At 49.1% G+C, this 20,215-nt stretch overlaps 1 protein-coding gene across 1 annotated transcript; it reads left to right on the top strand.

Moving 5' to 3' along the window:
• The first annotated feature begins 254 nt into the window (after positions 1-254).
• prtga (protogenin homolog a (Gallus gallus)) lies at positions 255-20,014 on the top strand. The gene is made up of 19 exons (XM_029145230.3): positions 255-463; positions 1,273-1,575; positions 6,307-6,451; positions 6,570-6,703; positions 6,784-7,080; positions 7,173-7,332; positions 7,669-7,916; positions 9,081-9,245; positions 10,034-10,339; positions 10,779-10,967; positions 14,693-14,788; positions 14,875-15,061; positions 15,166-15,293; positions 15,377-15,547; positions 15,645-15,824; positions 15,937-16,060; positions 16,152-16,293; positions 16,437-16,550; positions 16,662-20,014. Exons 1-19 carry the CDS (start codon positions 397-399, stop codon positions 17,049-17,051), a joined length of 3,546 nt encoding a protein of 1,181 aa, XP_029001063.1. The 5' UTR covers positions 255-396; the 3' UTR covers positions 17,052-20,014.
• The last annotated feature ends 201 nt before the right edge of the window (positions 20,015-20,215 follow it).

Here is a 20,215-nt window from a genome sequence, read left to right as displayed (position 1 = left end):
TGTCCCGCTCCTATCAATGCTGCCTTGTAACTGCCACAAGGCCCAGATTTAAAGGACAAGAGACAAACCAATTTTCACTCACGTGTTTGAATCTACCAGGACCGTTTGGGATGCTGAAGACACTGTATGATGCGCAGACACGAAGCTACGCTCTGGTTTCCTACAGTGGTAGCAGCAGTGAAGCTGTCGTCCCCTGCAGTGACCCGCAGCTGCCGCCAGGTGGCGCTGCGCCGAGCGCTGCACGCACGCTGCTCGAGGAGGTCCGTCCCATCCCGGAGGAGGGGGGGGGGGGCGTCCTCCAGCAGCTCCACGCCGGCCCCGGTGGTCAGTAGCAGCTGGGTTCATGTGGAGGAAACACTGGAGAGAGTAGCTAGCATGCCCGCACCGCTGGTGTAAATGGAGCCGGTCCAGAGGAAGCGAAACCAGCGTGTGCTGCTCTGTCTGCTGCTTCTGCCCGTCTCAGGTAAGACGCTTCATGTTCGTCCGTGGAGCAGAAACATTCACTCTGCGACTGACGGCGGCTTTAACATCAGCTAAGAATCGACCCGAGTAAAGTGGCACGTGCAGTTTTTCCAATTAATACAATAACAAATATAATAAATGTTCTAATAAGTAAAAACCAGAGTAAACGATTCGATCAATGAGTGATTCTGTCTTGTTTTAGCCAATTTATTCATTAATGTAATATTTAGTTTAATGTCTAAAAGATGTGTTGACACAACTTTATTATTATAAGTATTGGGTGTTTACTTTTAAGTATAGGTTTTTATTTCCAACTCGTTTAGTGGAAGTGAACAGTGGTGTAGTTTATTTATCATAGTGGCCAACACAGATGTGAGGAGACGTCTATAGAAAGAGACGCTTCACGTTCAAAACAGTTGTGAACAAGTTGTTTAAGTTGTTTACATGTTTATCAACAAGCAAACGCTGTAAACATGCTTCATAATATGTTATCCCTCAGCAGTGGGTGTGAAGAGGCTCTGTAGATGTCTTTTAAATGGTGTCTGTGTTTAGGCCGTTAGTCAAACGTTGTTCATGCTGGGACCTCAGTGATGTCTGTTACATTAGAGACAGACAGCCTCAGCTGCTAATAATAATTGTATTATTCTCTGCAGAGACGCCTAATGAAGCTGCTGTGTAATTACTGTACTGACAGTATCCAGATGTTTAGTCTGCGCCACATGTGCAGACTTTAGCACTGGACTCCACAGGCTGCTGCTCCGGTGCAGGGCCCGTCCTGATAAACCCATGTCCCACTCTCCCTCTCTCCAGGTGTTTTTTGCTTTAGCGAGTTGCTCTTCGTCAAGGAGCCCCGTGATGTCACCGTCATGCGAAAGGAAGCGGTCATTTTGGACTGCCAGGCACGCGGAGAGGCGCCCATCGACGTCCGGTGGCTGAAGAATGGAGCGAGAGTGGTGGCGAGCGAGCGCGTGTACCTGCTCGCCAACGGCTCCCTTTATATTTCGGAGGTGGAGAGCGGAAGAGGAGACAAATCAGACGAGGGGCTCTACCAGTGCCTTGCTCAGAACAAGTATGGAGCCATCCTGAGCCAGAAGGCACGTCTAACAATCGCAAGTGAGTGGAATCCTGACGTGTGATTTACGGAAGTGGCTCGTATTTATTTTTTGGGTAAAAATTCAAATTCATGATCCAAGGAGACTCGCTGCTGTTTACTTATATTCACTGTTTTCTGGTAGAAACGGGTGGGCTCCAAAATCAGAGCCCGGACCGATACTGTTTTGAAGGGGAACTCGCCCATTGGTGTGTTAATGAAGGAGCAGGAGATCTGAAAGGTCAGGCGCCATCAAGGGTGCTGGCTCTCCAGTGCTAAAGAGCGGATGACCCCTATTCACCGGCCGGGGCTTTCATGTTATTGCGCACTGATCGCTTGAGGAATTGTTCTTTTGGAATGCTTTCTCCTCTGGTGTTGTGCGAGTTGGCCGAGTATTTTAACGGGGTGGGGGGCAGAGAGGCCTCAGGCAGAGCAGGCCTTCCCCTCCTCCTCCTCCTCCCCACATGCATCTTGCTGTGTCACTTTTTGCAGGAAGTGCGTTGCCTCTCATGTTCCCACGTTCGGCATCGCCCCCGGGAGTTTAATCCTCGTTTGAGGAGTTAATTCCATCTCCGCCGTGTTTAAAGCCTAACTAGTTTGTTCTAAACTGCCACTTAGACCTTCGTGAGGGTCTATCTGGAAGCTCATAAAATTTGCACATACCTGAGAAATGCTCAGCTGAAGGACGCGGCGACACACACACACACACACACACACACACACACACACACACACACACACACACACACACACACACACACACACACACACACACACACACACACACTCATGTGAACGGCTGTTTCCCGGTACCACAGTCTGACCCCCAGCCTTCAGATGACCACACTTTATGGCCGGCTCCACCGGGTCAGTAGGGGCTGGAGGCTCTGCACACAATTGTTTTCTGCCTCACTACTCCGGTGAACGAGTGAAAGGCTTTTCACTCGGAGCGTTTTTGTCCACACTGACACCCCCCCCACCCCCTCTTGCTTGTGAAAGGCAGGGGTTTCTGTGGAGCCAATTGTTTGCCCCCGTATCAGTGGAGGGAAACACTGTATCTGTTCACCAAAGCGAGGCTAATTACATAAATTGTAAAAGTTAAAGATTAGAGCATGAGTCGTAGATTGATAGATTGAGAAGGCAGCGCTGCACCACCTGCCCCCTGCTTGGCCATGGGATCATGAACATATCACTGAGCATAATGTGAGTGCGCTGGTATTTTCCCAGCAGCACATGAGGATCCTCACTACTCCTGCCCACAGTCTGAGACAGTTTACAGGTCACGGGGATTTATGTCTTTGCAAGATTCAAGTAAAGGTTAAAGGGACATGGGAATGTTTCACGTCTCTGGTGAAGAAATGTCCCTGAGTTTGTTGGCCGATCTTCAAAAACGTAGCAGGGATGGAGGGCAAGCTTTTGAATTAGCTTTCTTAATGCACAAAGGTGAAACATGATTTGGTCTTGAAAGGAATGTGACTGGAGGCACCACACGAGCGCTCCCAGATTTTATTAGAGGTTTCTTCCTTCCTTTCTTCCTACCTTGCCATCAGTATTCAGCCTGGTGGTGTTGTTGTGATACAATAAATAAGAATTCATGCATTAATAATAAGATCGTTAATAGATGCTGACCACTGGATTTGCAGCTGTCCGGCCCATAAAGGTGTTGGAAGTCAAGTGATGCAATGCCAGCACTATTGGTGCACGAAGACAGCAGTGGCTTCTGCAGCTTCCGTGAGCCTGACTCCAGTCGTTTGAGTTGCTAAGGAATGCGTGCGACCTCAGCTGGGCCGGTGCAATTAGAAACCCTAATAAGACCGAGGCAAACTTCGCTCAGTGTGAGCGGGGATGAGAATGAATGCAATGTCATTAAGTGAGACAACCCCGAAGCCTGGATTCTCGTTTTTCCTCCTCTGCTGGATACAAAAGGTAACCATGGTTCTCCCTGAACGACAGGCCCAGAGGTCAAAGGTGCCTTTAAATAGTTCAATGCAGCGAGCAGCGAGACGGAGCCCAGAACTTAAATCTGTCCTGCCGCAATGCTGCCGTCTCCTAGTTCCATCAGTTAATGCTATCCTTTAGATAAACGTGTAGTTAGGACAGAATGTTTGCAGATCTTTAACTCCGCGTCCTGATATGGAGGTGGAAAACAATGAGGCCACTGTCTGTGGTGAGTGGAGGATTGCTGCTGAGTGATTGGAGAACTCAGAGGCAGAGATAAGGGCGTGGAGGAGGGGGCGGCCGCTGCTCCTGCAGGAGGCCGCTCCCCCACCGCCCGCCGCCGCCGCCGCCGCCGTGTTGAGAGGTCACTGGCTGCTCGTGGGAATAGGGCTTTGTTCAGCCGCCACCGTGGTCACTTGGCCGGAGCCCGTGTGGAGCAGCAGCACATCTGCCAACCAGCCGGTGATTGATTTGTGTGGGCTTTTTCAGCTTTGCATTCTTTGCTGTCTTAAGTATCAGCCTCCTTTTTTTTTCTCCCACTCGGGCCGTTAAACCTCTTAAAGGACTCATCGCTCAACTAAACACCGGCGGAATAAGCGACGCTCATTTTGGTAGAACAGCGAGGTTCTACCCAGTTTGCAGGAAAACGAGCAATTAGAGGGATGAAGCTGAAGCTTCTGATGGCTGCTTCAATAATGCAGCGCTTTTATGGGCCCCCTGATGATGAGCATAATTTAGCACGCAGCATAATCAGTACAGGATCAATTTTGATGTCCTCCCTAAAAGATTGGACTCTGGTGGTGCGGCTGGGGTTGGGACGGGTAACATGTGCCGTGGTGCTGAGGTCCGAACTCATCTGCGTTCATCTGCTTGTGAGGGCCGCTTTGTTTGGGCCTGACCTGCTCACTGACCCTCAGTGCTGAGCCGCTGGCAGCAGCAGGCCCATCTGTTGGAGGCCGAAGGAAGGCACATACCTCCTGCTCGGGTTTAGTTTAGGCTTTAAGGCACATTTCCCAACAGAAGTAAAACATCAATACTTCATGAAGCGTCCACATTATATTATTTCAGAACTAGCGCCTACAACCCTCGCCGCTGGAGGATGTGGCGACTTATTGTGGCCGCTGTGGGCCGGCCTGAGTTGGAGGCTGGCCAGGATTTGTGGAGGTCAGAGGTCAGAGGTGTCGCTGCTGCGAGGGCAGATGGGCAGAGCTGTTCCTTCATGGTCTCAGGGAACACGCTGCAGCCAGTTCTTCCCACCAACACCAACGTCCGTCCTGCAGCACCGATAACTGCATCTGCGCTCGTGCCCCGTGGCACCGGCGCTCCCGGCCAAAGGTCAGCATCCCATTTCCAGCCGGGAATTCCGTGGCCCGAGCTCGATGAAGCCTAGCTCTTATGGATTTTCCACGTTGTCTTAGTGGTTTATCAATAATCAATGGTCATCATGCTGTTTATCTGTCCGGCATCATTTGCCTGAAGGGCCGGGCCGCGCATGGAGGCAGGGGATCAGTGCAGCTCATCTCTCGTGCCCTGCAGTCATGTCCCCTCAGCACATTAATGCCAGTGTTAACACGCGGGGGGAGGGGGGTGGGGGGGGGGGGGGGGGGTCGAAGGCTTCACCCTGCAGCCGTCAGAAAACACACGCACACTTCATCTTCGTCAAGGAACCGGGGGAACACAAATAGTTAGTAACATCTATTAATCTAATCCTTGACCTGCATTAAAAGTCTTTTAACTTCGCGTGTTGAAGACGTGTTCTCTGTCAGCGTTAAGGCCATAACTCACTGAATGTTTATTTTGCTGGCCACCAGCACACCTGTCAGCAGCAACTCGTCCTTCTTGAGCTTTTAAGTCCTGTCTGTGGATATTTATGTGTTTGACTGAACAGTATAATTCATTTATAAGGTAGAGTCATCAGCTCGGCCTTTATCTAGATCAAAGTTCTTCATAATTTTGCAAATTCCATTTTATTTAGAAATAAGTGATTATGGCTGTTTTCTATCTTAGCATGCTGAAAGGCAAAGAGGAGTTTTGCATTTATAAACTGACCAAAGTTAACAATAAATACAATTAGAACTTTTTAACATTTGCTTTTCTAACAGCTGAATGATTTGTCTGTGTTGGGTTTATAGATAGTTGTTAATCTCTGTATTTGCTTTCTATGAGAACACTATGAGGGCGATTGATTTATTTTAACAAGTGAGTGACCTCGGGCCTCTGCAGCTTTTTGAGCTCGGCGGGGGATGGGACATCAGTGTGTGACCTTAATGGCTTTTAGGACTTTTACAGCCCAGGAGGAACGACTGTCAAAAGAGGCATTCATCAACATGTAGGAGTAAAACAACTTCAGTCATTATGAAGCAAACAGATTTCTGTGCGTTTGAGAGTGGTAGAGTTTTGTATTTTATGTTAAGCCCGGCTTGTTTCTGCTCAGCTCAGCTTCCAGTACAGGATGTAGATGTTCCCCTGGAGGCAGCACCGTCCCCAGAACCCAGCAGCTTTATAGCTTCGAGTGTCTCTATTCTCTCTTTTGTCCCTTGAGAATGAGAAATATCCAAATCATAGAAATGTGACGGGAAATCAATTCATGAGCAGTTTCTCGTGTCTTTGCTTTGACTAATGTTCTGTAGTTTTTAATGGAGCGAAATGCAACACCAGGTTTGAAGAGAAAGAATACCTCAGGGCAAAGGTGTTGCTTTGGCGATAGCATGAAAGACATGCAGACAGGAATGCAGGAACATGCAGGAAAAATACCATGGAGCAACAAATTTGGTTTAATCTTAGGTATTTAATGGGTTCTTTATTTTTTTTCTCAGGTATTTCTGCTTTTGCAATCCAGCCAACGTCCATTGTGGCGACCGAAGGCTCAGTCGCGAGATTTTCCTGCAAAATCACGGCCCACCCTCCTCCCATCATCACTTGGGAGTTCAATCGGGTCACGTTACCCCTCACCACTGAAAGGTTTGCATCCCTCGGTTTCACACGGGCAACAGGTCCTTGAAGGCAGCGCATGTAACGCAACCCTTAGCCCGCTGGTCACGTAGCCGTGTCGTGTGTGTCTCTGCCCCCCGTCCTGTAGAATCACCGTCCTGCCCAGCGGCGTTCTCCAGATCCACGGTGTGCAGCGGGCCGACGCCGGGAGCTACCGCTGCATCGCCACCAACATCGCCAGCCGCCGCCGGAGCACGGAGGCCGCGCTCACCGTCGCCGCAGGTCTGACTCGCAGCTCCCGGCTGCACGTTGCAGGTTTCCAGGACAGTGCAGGCGCTCACAGGTTCTGTTGCCTCCCGTAGCTCCCAGCCCTGCGCTTCCCCAGAGGCCGCGCATCATCGCCGGGCCTCAGAACGTGTCGGCGTCGCTGCATCAGAGCGCCGTCCTGGAGTGCGTGGCCACGGGCAGACCGCGGCCCATCGTCTCCTGGAGCCGCGCCGACGGCAGGTCCATCGACGTCTACCACACCAGAGTGTTGGGGAACGGCAATCTGATCATCACAGACATCAAGCCCCAGCACGGCGGCGTCTACATGTGCCGAGCCACCACTCCGGGCACGCGCAACTACACCGTGGCCTCGGCCAACGTCACGGTCCTGGGTGAGCACTCAAACCCGTGTTGGATTCTGCCTCGTGTGGAGAATGCAGCGCAGCAGCTGAATGAATGTCCTCTTGCCGTTGCTCCTCCAAAGCGCCGCCCTCCTTCGTGGAGTGGCCGGAGAGCGTGACCCGTCCACGCGCCGGCACCGCCCGCTTCGTGTGCGAGGCCGAAGGCGTCCCCACGCCTCGGATCACGTGGCTGAAGAACGGAGAGAGGGTGCACTCCAACGGTCGGATCAAGATGTACCACAGGTACCGCGAGGACTTCACCTCACTGCGACCACACAACGACTGCTCATACTGGGAACTGGCGTAATAGACAGTTTATAGGTCTTTAATGGGTGAATTAAATTCTCATGCACATTTACAGTCACATTCTCTGGAACATTCACAGTTTAATGGTGGAGTTCTGTTGAATAGCATTTTAATATGAATAGTTAAACACTAAGTCTGTACAAAGAACAGGAAACTGAATAATTTACAACAGTTCAAATTGGCCTCCCTGTGATTGGATGCTGCTCCTCCTGCTCAGTGTAATTATAAAAGGACCACACTCAGGTAAAGCAGCTGCGCGTGTCCGTCCCGCAGCAAACTGGTGATCAACCAGATCATCCCCGAGGACGACGCCGTGTACCAGTGCCAGGCGGAGAACGAGCAGGGCGCGGTGCTCTCCATGGCCAGGCTCATCGTGGTGATGTCAGAGGACCGGCCCAGCGTGCCCCGGGACGTCCGGGCCGACACGGTGTCGAGCTCGGCCATCCTCCTGGCCTGGGAGAGGCCCCTGTACAACTCAGATAAAGTCATTGCTTACTCGGTGCACTACATGAAGGCTGAAGGTGAGCATTTAGACGTTTTACGGCTGCAATCTTTATAGCCTCAGGTGGCGGCTTCCTAGTCCAGGAACTGCCTTTTCCTGTCTCCAGCGTATCGCGTAACCACGGCCTGTCACTGTGTATTGATGGACAGAGGTCATGAAAGGACTATTCATTCAAAATGTGGCGGAACAATGACATTTCCTCGACAAACAGGAGAAGTCCTGTATGCGCCAAATCCCTGTGGGGTTTAAAGATACTGGGTCCCTTCCTTTCGGCTGCAGATAAAATTCAGGATGCAGACAAAACTATTCACACAAAGCACAAGGCTGGTAGTGTGGAGGCAGAAAGGCCGCGCAGCCTTTCAGGCTTCCTGGGAACTCTGGCTGTTGACAATAAGAGACACATTCAACAACACGCCAAAAAAAAAAACTGGAGCTTGTTCATTCAAGCATTGCACTTAATTATAATGCCACTGACTTCCACCGGGGAGGTGAAGTTCAGCGAGAAAAAGGAGCACCTGCTGGATTCTGCTGAGCGAAAGCAGGTCAGCGCAAGGCGTTGAACAATTTTACTTTGTTCCGTTTATGAATAACTGGCATCCATCAAGGGCTTTTCTGCACTTGATTCAGCGTTAGGAGCGCATTCTTCATGCTCTCAGTCAAAAGTGGCCGTTTCTTGACGTTGACAGAGTGTCAGAGCGCGCGCTCTGCACCTGAGGATGTGGACGGACGTGCTCGGCTCCACGAGTGGCTTCCAATGGAGGGGCTAATTAGCCGGCGTGATGGAGTGCTTCGAGTGTGTATTCTGTGGAGACAGTGGGAGGGTGTGAATCCGACAGAACGGCGTGGAGACGCCGGAGGCCGCGTCTTTGTTTACTGTCGCTCAGAAATTACACCAGATAGTGTTTTTTTGCTTTTTGAGCCATAATCGGCACCAAGTTAATAACTGCGACATCATAATATAAAACTCCTATTCACAAATAACTAGTGTACATGAAGGTAAAAGCCACTTTTTAACTGTGCAGTTACTAAAATATGTAAGTTTTTTTATAGCAATAGACTTTTATGATACGATGAATAGATCATTACCATGTAGAACCTGCAGTCTTTCTATATTGGATCGTTATTTTCAGCATGAAAATAAATGAACCGCACACATGTTCTAACGAGGTTCCTGTTTGTCCAGGCTTAAACAACGAGGAATACCAAGTTGTCATTGGAAACGACACAACCCGCTACATTATTGACGACCTGGAGCCGGCGTGCAACTACACCTTCTACGTGGTGGCCTACATGCCCATGGGAGCCAGCCGCATGTCGGACCACGTGTTCCAGAGCACGCTGGAGGACGGTGAGGCATCGCAGCCCGCGCGCTTACAGGCGGTGACATTGATCCGGCGCTAAAGAGAAAAGCAGGCAGCCAGTGCTCGTATTGACGTCCCGCGGCCTAAGGTGCTGTAGTTGCAGTGGGAGCTCACAGGTTGTTTGTTTAGAAGTTGTTTTACGTGCGGTGAATGAGCTTTGTTGTTGACATAGGAGGCAATCAAATTACTTGTGAGGACGATGTGTGTACATGCGTGCGTCTGTATCTCGGAGCCCCAAGTGATTTTAAACAGCTCGTCCTGTGGCTGCTGGGTCAAAGGCTGCTGTGTGTGCTCCACCTAACGTACACATACTATAGGTTATTACCTAATTAGACAGACGTGGGTGCACAAAGGGCATTAAATAAGCTCTCATAATGACAATCAATATTTCATGAAGGGAGAGCAAATGATTGTTTTATGATTAGTTCATGACACTGATGGAGTATGTCCACTAAACAATAACGTGAAGGCTGAACCATAGTTCACCTTTTACTTCGTCTACTAGTTTTAGGATCTCTTTCCATTATGGTGAGTGACGTTATTAAAATTCTGCATTGTCTAATGTGTCATTTGGGGCATTTTCTGAGAAAAGGAGTAAAGTCCATACAGAAATGGCAGCTTTTGCTATTCTTGGATACATGAATTACCTGAAATGTCAAGCCAATCCATCATATTTATAAAACCCTCACAAAGAGATGGACAGAAGGAACACTGGCCCACCTCAGTGGTGACCCGTCATTCCATGCTCTGGTCTGATGCGTGTCTCCGTCCACAGTTCCCCTCCGCGCCCCGGAGCTCAGCCTCACCAGCCGCAGCCCCACCGACATCCAGGTGTCGTGGCAGCCTCTCTCAGACAAGCTGAGCCGCGGCCGGGTCTCGGCCTACCGCCTCTCCTACCGCACCAGCGCCGAGACCGCGGCCTCGCAGGTGGACCTGCCCGGAGAGAGGACCCTGCACCTCCTGGACCACCTGCAGCCCGACACCGTCTACCTGCTGCGCATCGCTGCTGCCACCGGCGTGGGCTGGGGGGAGCCGTCGGCCTGGACGTCGCACCGCACCCCGAAGGCCTCCGGCGCCCAAGGTAACACCAAGAGGTGTCTTCACACATTTCTGCGATTTCGATGCCCACACACTCGTCACGGAGCTGCTCAGACTAGTTTAAATAGGAGATGGACCCCGAGAGAAGTGCTCGCTTATCTTGTTAAAGGATTTTGTTTGTTTCTCTGTGACCTTTGCCCTCTGGTAACATTGGAAGGGTTTCAGTCATGGGTCATAAAGGGAGCAGCGCAGGCCTCTAGGTGGGAAAGAGTATACGGTTGTTTAGGTACATCTGAGGCTCCGACGGGGGAGGGGAGACACTTTCCATCAACCATGTCTTTCCCTCATTTTAAAGCTGAGAGCAAATTTATTTTTAAAGGAGATTTCTGTTCGTTTGACTGTTACATTACCTTTGAAACTGACTTGTAGAATTGTACATCCATGACAAAGCACAAACGCTGATTCTGAACCTCCTCCTGCAGTTCCTCTGGCTCCCGAGCTGAGTTTGGAGCCTTTGAACTGCACCACTATTCTGGCGCGGTGGCAGCTGGCAGGCAGAAACTCGGCCGGCGTGCGAGGCTACAAGCTCTTCTACCACGAGGAGAGCCAGCCCGAGGCCGCCCCGCTTCAGCTCCGGGCCTCGGTCCACGCACACACCATCGGAGGGCTCGGTGAGTGCTGTGTTAGCGCTTTGTACGCAGCTCAACCATAGAAACTGACTCTCAAGCAGAGGTAGCATAATTAATGCCTGCCTACATTTAATATAGATTGGGGAGTGATAAGTGGTACTAAGGTCGCTTAATGAGTCGTGAGATGAAGACTTCTAGTCCAAACGTGTCCTTCTTTTGAATCAGTGAAAGTGTTGAAGCTCCCAGTCTGATAAATAAATGTCTGATTTCAAACAGCAGCAGCCTCCACTACTGATCTTTTAATTGGCTTAAGTCTTGTCGTTCCTCAAGCGGCGCAGAATAGCAACACATCCCACTCCGTGACCTCCCGGTCTCTACGAGGGGTTTCTGTGTGTGTGTGTGTGTGTGTGTGTGTGTGTGTGTGTGTGTGTGTGTGTGTGTGTGTGTGTGTGTGTGTGTGTGTGTGTGTGTGTGTGTGTGTCCTTTCAGCAGCTGCTGGGTGGTGTTTGGGGCATATCACGTCTCCTCTGGCCTTTAGGTCAGATTCATTCTGGCCTTTTTGTTTGAGAGGGGGAAAGGGCTCAGGCCACGGATGAAGCCGTGGACAACTGACCATCTGTGGCCAGAGGGGGTCAACCAGGTGGTGAGCAGCTGACTTGTAAATCATGGCCGTCGGTGGAGGAACGGGATCACAAAGAAAGAAAGAAAGAGGCTCTGTAAACTACTATAGGTGATACCGCTTCGCTGCAGCATTCAAAGTTAGTTAGTGAGATGGTGGAGGCTCAACCACTTTAATACAAAGCTGGTCTATAAGGTTTTTTAGATGCAAGTTTGTTGATCTCTTTAGATCATAGTTAGAAGGGTTTTAGATATTTAGACTATAATAATTTCAACTGTTTGTATGGTTTTACGTTATTATCGTAATAGATGATGCCTCTATTTTGGGATCAGGAGGAAGCTGCTGATTGGTTCTAATCATACACACTAACACGTTGCATTAAAGCGCTGACCTAGTTCCCCTTCTGATAAAGGGCCTTTGCCGGGCAGCGTTTTGAAGCAGGCCAGGCCGTTTTGTGGAGGCTGATTTATTATGTGTTTTATGACTGCGCTTTGAGCGGTGCTGCTGGAGGAGCTTTGACTTCAAAGCCTCCCATTGTGTTTGGCTTTGAGGGCCACAAAGATAGTTTATTAGTCAGGACATAAAGGAAATGCAGCCTCTCGCCAGTGGAGCTCTAGGCCAAACAATGAGCCTGCCTCGAGAGCTCGCGATCCGGGAGATTCCTTCCTCGTGCTGCAGGGACGCGCACGAGGAGAGGTGCAAAGTGACGCGTCTGCCCTGCTGTGTGGCAGCACATCCTGCAGCAGGAGACGTCCTGCTGTGCTGGGAGGATTCTGACCTCATGGCTTCAAGGCTTTTTACCAGTCACCACTTCCTCTTTAAGCCGTGCAGGTATATGCATATACAGTAGCACCAAAACAATAGAGGAAACAAGAGGAATCCGAAAGTGATCCTGTTGTTCCTTGACTAGGACACACTCGGACGTCGAGGCAGCTGCTCGTACTGTAAATGCATTTCCTGTCATTACTCGGCAGCCGTCGCCGTTTTGTTCCAATTGTGGAGCCGCCAGCTGTGGAACTGGGCGCCGCTGCTTCAGCTCCGCGTGCGGCTGCAGGAGCGCGCGATCTGCGCCGGCGTCCACGCGTTCCCCGGTGACAGTCCAGGTGATTGAAAGCGCACCCCGAGAGGAAGGAATGCGTTTGTGAGCCTCCGGTTGGGCATAAATGACAGAGTGATGTGACCTCTCCTCGCATGTGTATTCCCTGCTTCCTTGAGACGAACACGTAGTAAAAGTTAAAATACCTGTCATAACTGTCGGCGCCAAGCAGCGCTGTGTGCACAGCTGAGGATTTATGTCCTCGCTACAGGCCATCCTCCACCTTCTGTACCTTTATGATCCAACCCGGGCAGAAGGCTTGGTGCGAGCGGTGGATCTGGATCCTGGCCGCTGTTGTGAAGCTGCGCGTCAGTATGTGTCGCGCTTTGATTTGTCTGGGTCGGGGCCAAAGCAGGACTGGGAGGAGGGAGACATGATGGATGCTGCTGTGAGGGTTCACGTGGGAGACCACGTTTACGGTCCCTGTTTAGACCCGGCCTGCTGCAGAACGGAACCTCGGGGGCCCGCGGGACCAGCAGTGTGGCTGCAAAACCCGGTGCCAACAAACGTCACAAATGAAACTGAATAATTTATGAGATCTGTCCTGAAAATGTCACTGAAGGAAGTCACGTCCACAATAAGATCCTCAGCAGTGCAGCCTTTGTATCTCTGTGTCCGATCATCAGCTGCTGGTATTTGACGGTTAAATTATGATTGCGATTGTTGTTGTGCTTCTCGTTAGTTTACGTGTCCATCAGATGAAGCGCGTTCTGAACGCGGACCCGGGACTCGAATGACTGACGTTGGCCTCAGGCTGGTTTTCTACTATGGCCACGCTGTGTTGCCATTAAGTGGCCTTTTTCCCCCGACTCTTCGTGTTTCCTGCTTTTCCACTTACGGGTGCTTCCTCGGCGTGACCCTCCCCCCTCAGAGAGAGCCCTGTAAGCCCCCTTTTTGCAGGATTTAGCTTGCCCGGATTCCATGTCAAAGGTCGTGGCCCAGATGTCACAGCTTCCCCCCTCTCCAAAACTCCTCTCACACATAATTGCGGCAGAGCTATTGTATTGAGGGGCTGCGTAGAGGTGCTGACCAACTATGGCTGTTGTTCAGAACTATAGTTTTCATGTGTTTACTGCAACTAATAACACAATTATCAAAAGTTTCATCCTATATCTTTCTCTACACTACATAGAGAATCCCTCTGTCAAACCTGGATGTTTTACTTTTTTACTAGATTGTATGAAGCTTTTTTTCAGCTGCAGTCACCGTCGGTATAAGTTTCATCTCATGTTGCACACATATGACCCCGGATTCTGAGTTTTATCTCAGCCTGACCCGCCGCCCCCGGTCTGGCTCCAGCCAAGCTCCTCAGGGCTGCACGGGGGGCGCGAGCAGCTCCACTCCGCCCCCGCTGCACTTCTCTAACCTCCGTGGAGACAGATTCATCTCCTGTGGTCGTCCCCGCGTGTGTCTTAAACATCAGCAGAAGCTGTCGGCTTCTATGAAGGTGTCTAACATCGGCAATAAGATCAGAAAATCCTCCAGTGTGAGATTCACATTCAACATCAGGATTGTTTTAACATTTATGTTGAACCAAATCATTACTTTTTTAGGGGTAAAAGAGACATAGCTCAGATGGCTTTTGTTCGGGGTCTTCAGGGTCACTGATGCTTTCAACTGCTGTTGACTGTCAGAAATGCCCTTCCCAGGGGACTCTGCCCCCAGTTTCTGGGGGTGAATAGGAGCCACTGACCACTGACCAGCAGGGGACAGGACCTGCTTGTGAGTCGGGGCGACAGGGTGATGGATAGAGCAGCTCTTGTGTTCTGCTGCGGATCTGACCAAACGAGCATCTGTCAGGCTGCTTCGCCTCTCGTTCCCACCACACCGTCACACCACCACCTCCGTGACCCCACACCCCCACGGTCCCGCTCTCTTTCTCTTCGCACCTCCGCTTCCTGTTGGCTGCAGCACCAACACTATTTGGCACAGCAGTTAGACTGTTCCTTGAAATGCACACATTTGACACAGACAGACTGTGTTTTGCCTGAGTTTGTTCTTGTCTTGGGACATACTCACTTTTACTTACATGCTTGTCCTTTCTTCATGAAGACCCCAGGAAGAAGTACCACGTCACAATTCTGGCTTTTAACTTCATTGGTGACGGCTACCAGGCAGACCGGACCATCAGCACCCCTGGATGTGTCTGTAAGTCCCACCGAGTGCTATAATGTGCAACCATCATGCTTCTAACGTGAATAAGTCCAACTCATCTCATTCAATGCGTCCCGCAGCCGTCCGGGATCGCCTGGTGCCTCCTCCACCTCCTCCACACAACGTGTACGCGGAGACCAACAGTTCAACTGCTGTGTTTCTGCGCTGGGGCAAACCAGCGTTCACCTCCAGCCACGCCGTCAACTACACCATGCGCTGCAACCCCGTGGGGCTGCAGAACGCCTCGCTGGTGCTCTACCTGCAGACGTAGGACCCCCCGCCTTCCTTTAAGCTTCCACGGTGTTTTCCTTTGAGGGGAGAACCTCACGACCAGCTGACATACGATTATCAAAGTTCTGTCTTCTCTGCAGGAGTGAGCAGAGCCTCCTGGTGAGAGATCTGGAGCCCAATACCAAGTATGAATTTGCTATTCGCCTTCACATCGATCAGCTGTCCAGCCCCTGGAGCCCTGTGGTCTATCAGACCACCTTCCCTGAAGGTGAGCTCAGGGTTTGGAGCGTACCACAGAGTCCCCGGCGGTTTTTTGAGTGCATCATTTGACCCTTTTCTCCGTCCACGCAGCTCCTACACTGCCCCCCTCCAACGTGAAGGTAACTCTGATTGAAGATGACACGGCACTGGTTTCATGGAAGCCCCCAGAGGAACCCGACGTGGCCGTGACACATTACACCATCCTGTACGCGTCCAGAAAGGCCTGGGTGGCCGGGGAATGGCAGGTGCTGCAGAGAGAGGGTAAAGAAGGCTTCACTGTGTTTGCATCAGGCCGTCATGTCGTTAGGAGCAAACCAGTAGCAGGACGAGGCTCACCCAGGTTAAATCCCACCCACAGGCAGCGTTACCATGGCTCTGCTGGAGAACCTGAAGCCTGGTCAGGTGTATTTGGTGAAGATCTCCGCTTCCAATGACATGGGCGATGGACCATTCTCCCAAATGGCAGAGCTGACAGTACGAGCTGATCTCTCCTCCGCTCACGACCCGCGGCTCTCGCGTGACTCCGCACACGCCACAGGTCTGTGATGTGATGTCAGCGCTGTCCTGGCGGAATCGATCAATTGATGTTTTCAGACAGGAAACTGGAGTGTGTTCTGGGTAGAATGTAATATGAGCTTTACACCTCACAGCTTTTTCCAATGGCTTCTACCATCTGGACCAGAAGTCAATGACGGGCATCACTGTGGGGGTCTGCATCGCTCTCATCTGCATCATCATCTGCGCCCTCATCATCGTCTGCAGAGGCAAAAGCAGGTGAAGATGAGCGTCTCAGCACCGTGACAGCGGAGCTGGATCGTCCTTGATCTGCACTGACGTGTTGTTTGTTCTGTTTGTTTCCCTCCAGGAAAACATCAGCCGTTAAAGCGTGCAGAGGAAGAGAGAGCACATCTGCCGCTGCTGCCTCACATCTAGATGCTGAGAGACAAGCGGAGAGCGCTGAAGTCACCATGCAGCTGATGAGCGAGGACCATTTCATTGATGCCAAGGTAGAAAGTCAGAAAAAATGTTTATTAGGTTTGTGAACATGAAAGACTGCTGGGCATCATTTTGTCTTTCAATCGTACCCTTTATAAGGTCAGTTCTGCACAAGGCTGGAGCGTGTCGCCTCATTCATTTTGCTTGTTTCTAGGGTGGAACAAACCTGATCATCAATTCTCTTGGCCCAGTTCAGCCCAATAGTGACAGGAGGAAGAGATGGCTTCCCTTCAGCAATCATGTGAAAACAGGCAATAAAGACGTTCAGGTAATGATTAGGAATTGGATGGGGGGCCGGGGGGCGCTCCTTGTGGGCATTTCAAGTTTCTCTCCACATCAAACTTGCAAACAAACCAGAGGAACACTTTGTGTGTGGCAGAACATGAGGCCGGCCCTGAGCTTGCAGCCGGGCTCCACGGTGCTGGCCTATGAGGAGGAGCGGTCCGTCTCTCCAGACCAGCCCGTCACCCTGCAGGACCTCCTGAGGCGTGGGCACGGCGACTCCGAGGGCTCCTCCAACAGCGAGGGGAGCCACTCAACGGGCGACTCGGGCCGCTACTCCCACGACGAGACGGCGCTGACCAACCTGTCATCGGGGCCCAGCAGCCGCCCACCGTCCCTGAGCGCGGAGGAGAGCGGCGAGTCGGACGGCGGCGCGTCTGAGAAGCCGAGTGAGATGCTGGAGGAGGATCAGACGGCTGTGAAGCCCGCCGGGTCAGTGAGGACGGCTGCCGTCGTCACGGCGACATCAGCTGAGCTCTCCCTTTGACTGCGTTTGTGTGTGTGTGTGTGTGTGTGTGTGTGTGTGTGTGTGTGTGTGTGTGTGTGTGTGTGTGTGTGGGAAGACAGTGGTGTATTCACAGCAAAGGGTCTTGAATTGAGAAATAATAACAGTAATAGGTACAATCAATACCCTGTGAAAGTTCCCAAGTGACTTGCTTCAACGCCTCTTTGTGCTGTAAACACACCACATGCCTGGATGGTGTTTGTAAGTGGGAGAGAAAGATGTAAAGGAGCAAAACGAGAGACTTTTTTTTTTACCTGTCTGTTTTGAATTTCCTCTTTTTTGTGTTTGTACCTTTGTAAAACTCTCACCCACCGTGAATGTTTAGAAAAAAGATTGTCCAAATGTGAAAAAGGTGATATTTCTGACATTATTTAAGAGTTTATCACTGGAGCCTCTTTCACCTATGATCTACCTCCGTTTGCCTTCAGGTGAACCTTCCACTGTATATTTAATTACTACTTGTACCTACGTTGTGTGTTGGGCTGCTTCACTTACTTCCTGACGACGTGTTGTCGATGCTTTTGTTTGGATGGCAGGGGCGCTGCAGCTTCCTGACTTCTCTATTTATCTTCTCAGACGTTGCTGAGGTACGGAACCAGTATTAATAATGTGTTTTGTTCGTTGTGGCCATTATTGAGTAATGGGTGCGGATGAGCTGCCCTTGCTATTCCAGTTTTATACTACCTCGTTTAAGTTTATGTTGTTGTGTTATTGTTTCCACAAACTCAGGGAACAAGGTTCAGTACGTTTGACGCATCATGTCGTGTTACATGGTGAAATCACAGGGTATCTTCTCAGTACTGAACAGCTGTTATTGCCTATGAATGTATCCTCAGACATTGTGTGCCAGTAGCTCAGATGTTTGTGCTGCCCTCTCCACAGACGGACCCCCCCCCCCTCGTTGTTTCTCCTCAGGTCCTGAACCGTCTGTTTTTCTTTAAGTTTTTTTTGCAACAGACTCTTTTGTTTGTTGACTTCTTCCTTTTTAGATTCACACCAGAAGTGCTTGCAGTCGCATGTCGGTTCAGAAAAGCTTTATAATTGGCCTTAATACCCTCGGATGCAGAGACCAGAACTGGATCTCTCCGAGGGAGAAGCTTCACATGAGTTTGCAACACAGGGAAAGCGATTGTTGTAAAAGCAATGAAGTGTTTGAGCAGAGATGGAAGTGAAGAACTGAATGAAAGTCTATATTTTTCTTAGAAGATACGTACTACTGAGTAAGCATTGTAGTTACTTTTCTTCAGAGTAGTTATTTGCTTTGCTGTAGAGTAAAGATTAGCACTTGTCTGCCAAGTAGTTTTATATTATCGGCCAATGTGCAGCGGTGACGGTGATGCTAAAACCCAAAGAGTTGTTTGCTGCATGAATTTGTTTAAGCCTCTCAACTTATCTCTGAGGAAAAGGAAATAATCAAAGCGCTATTAGACCAAAGATGAAACGTGGCCTTGGAGACGAGTTGAGTTGCTGCTCCTTAAGCGAATCCTTGCATATTAGTGGCCTTGACCTGTAACAGGAGGCGTTTAGAGAGTTGTGGGCTGAAACTTGACAGAAGTGCCAGCAGGATTCACTGACGATGGAGCAACAACAATCATCAGGTATATGCACATGAACCAAATCGTCCTGTCGTATCCTTTCCCGAGTTCCTCAAACTGTTGCAGACACATCTGTACATTGTAGAGATTAATACAGTATATTATATTGAATAGTATGTGTTATGCAACAGTGCAGCCTTGTGTAAATGTGCACCCACTGATTTATTTTTGCCTTGAGATTAATAATTCTGTTGTTTTAAAAAGAGATTGGAAACTGTAAGAATATATTGTTTTAAACAGACTTTTTTGAATTCATCTATTTTTGACACACATTTTATTTAAATAAGGTTTTTACATTGATCACTGTAGTTTAAATTTAAAGGCAAATCTAATTTCCAAAGGTCAGTGGGTGACCAAACGTTTCCACTTTGCTATATTTAATCAGAGGATTCTGCGGGGGATTCAATCAAAGGGAATTTTTGGAATGAGAAGTGACACAATCAGATTAACTATTTTTTTGAAAAGCAAACAATGTAAACCAGACTTTTTTTATGATGTCACCGTTGCATATTGGCAAAAAGTCAATGTCAAAGCATCCTATCTTTGTGTGAAATGTTATTATGCGAGTTTTCATACTCATTTTATAACTATATATGAGAAACTGAGTGGAAAACATTTCCTTTTCTTAAATGTCATTTATTACAACAAAGTTAAGTTTTCCTCCATTTTACCTGTTTAAAGTTCAAATAGATTTTTGATACAGAGTCATTGTTTATTCTGCTTTAGAAAATTAAAACATGTACATTACCATTTGAACTAGAATCCTCAGGTGTTTGTTGTTGCAGGAGACAAACGGGTTCTGGTTGTGTCATGCAGATCATCAGTGCTACCTCATGTTGTATTTTTTATATGCTTGATACACCTGGCTTGTTAAGGTCAACCCAAGATGTTGTCCTGTCTTTCACCCCATGAATGTTATGTTTTCCCAGCATGTGAATTTTACAGTTAAAACCTAATTTTGTTGAGTGTGTGAACCCAACTGCTCTTCTCCCTTTTGCGTTAAATAATGTGTGGCGGAGCGCTGCGGGTCATTTACAGTCAAACTCAGGGGGACCCACAGCTGCTTCACCTTAAAGACAAAGATTGAATGTATTTTTTTGTAATTATGTTCTGATATTTTCTGTTAATATTTTGTTATATTTGTCTGTTTGTTTATGTCTGTCAAAAATCTTTAGTTAGGAAAGTCTAATTTGAAAATGTCTGATTTTCAGTTTAAATAAAATACAAAAGTTACAAACATTTGCATCTGTTTTTACAAAACACTGCACGTAAGGAATTACTTATTATTTTGTTTTGTCATCAACACTTGAGTGTGTAGTTGTTTAAGATCTAGAAATTTCATGCAATGAGTAAAAACATCAGAAAACAATTAAAACATTACAGTATTTATTTACATATAGAACTGTGACAGGTTAACACCTTATATTACGTTTTTTTATTGTGTGACATTTATAGTTACCTAAAAGACAGATGTTAAAATCTTTTTACTTTATTGTGCTTCATTGTTCCTTATTCTTTCATTCAAACGCCGACGTGACAACACTGACCTCT

Source organism: Betta splendens, chromosome 3, assembly GCF_900634795.4.
Source record: "Betta splendens chromosome 3, fBetSpl5.4, whole genome shotgun sequence".
In the NCBI taxonomy this organism is placed as follows: domain Eukaryota; kingdom Metazoa; phylum Chordata; class Actinopteri; order Anabantiformes; family Osphronemidae; genus Betta; species Betta splendens.
The sequence above is the reverse complement of the archived record's forward strand: the minus strand, read 5'-3'. Positions and strand labels throughout refer to the sequence as shown.

Excerpts from the sequence above, each read along its gene's own strand:
- prtga (XM_029145230.3), top strand. The coding sequence starts at position 397 with ATGGAGCCGGTCCAGAGGAAGCGAAACCAGCGTGTGCTGCTCTGTCTG. Across the intron at positions 7,333-7,668 it reads CGGATCAAGATGTACCACAG|CAAACTGGTGATCAACCAGA; the intron begins GTACCGCGAGGA and ends TCCGTCCCGCAG. Across the intron at positions 15,062-15,165 it reads CTGGTGCTCTACCTGCAGAC|GAGTGAGCAGAGCCTCCTGG; the intron begins GTAGGACCCCCC and ends TCTTCTCTGCAG.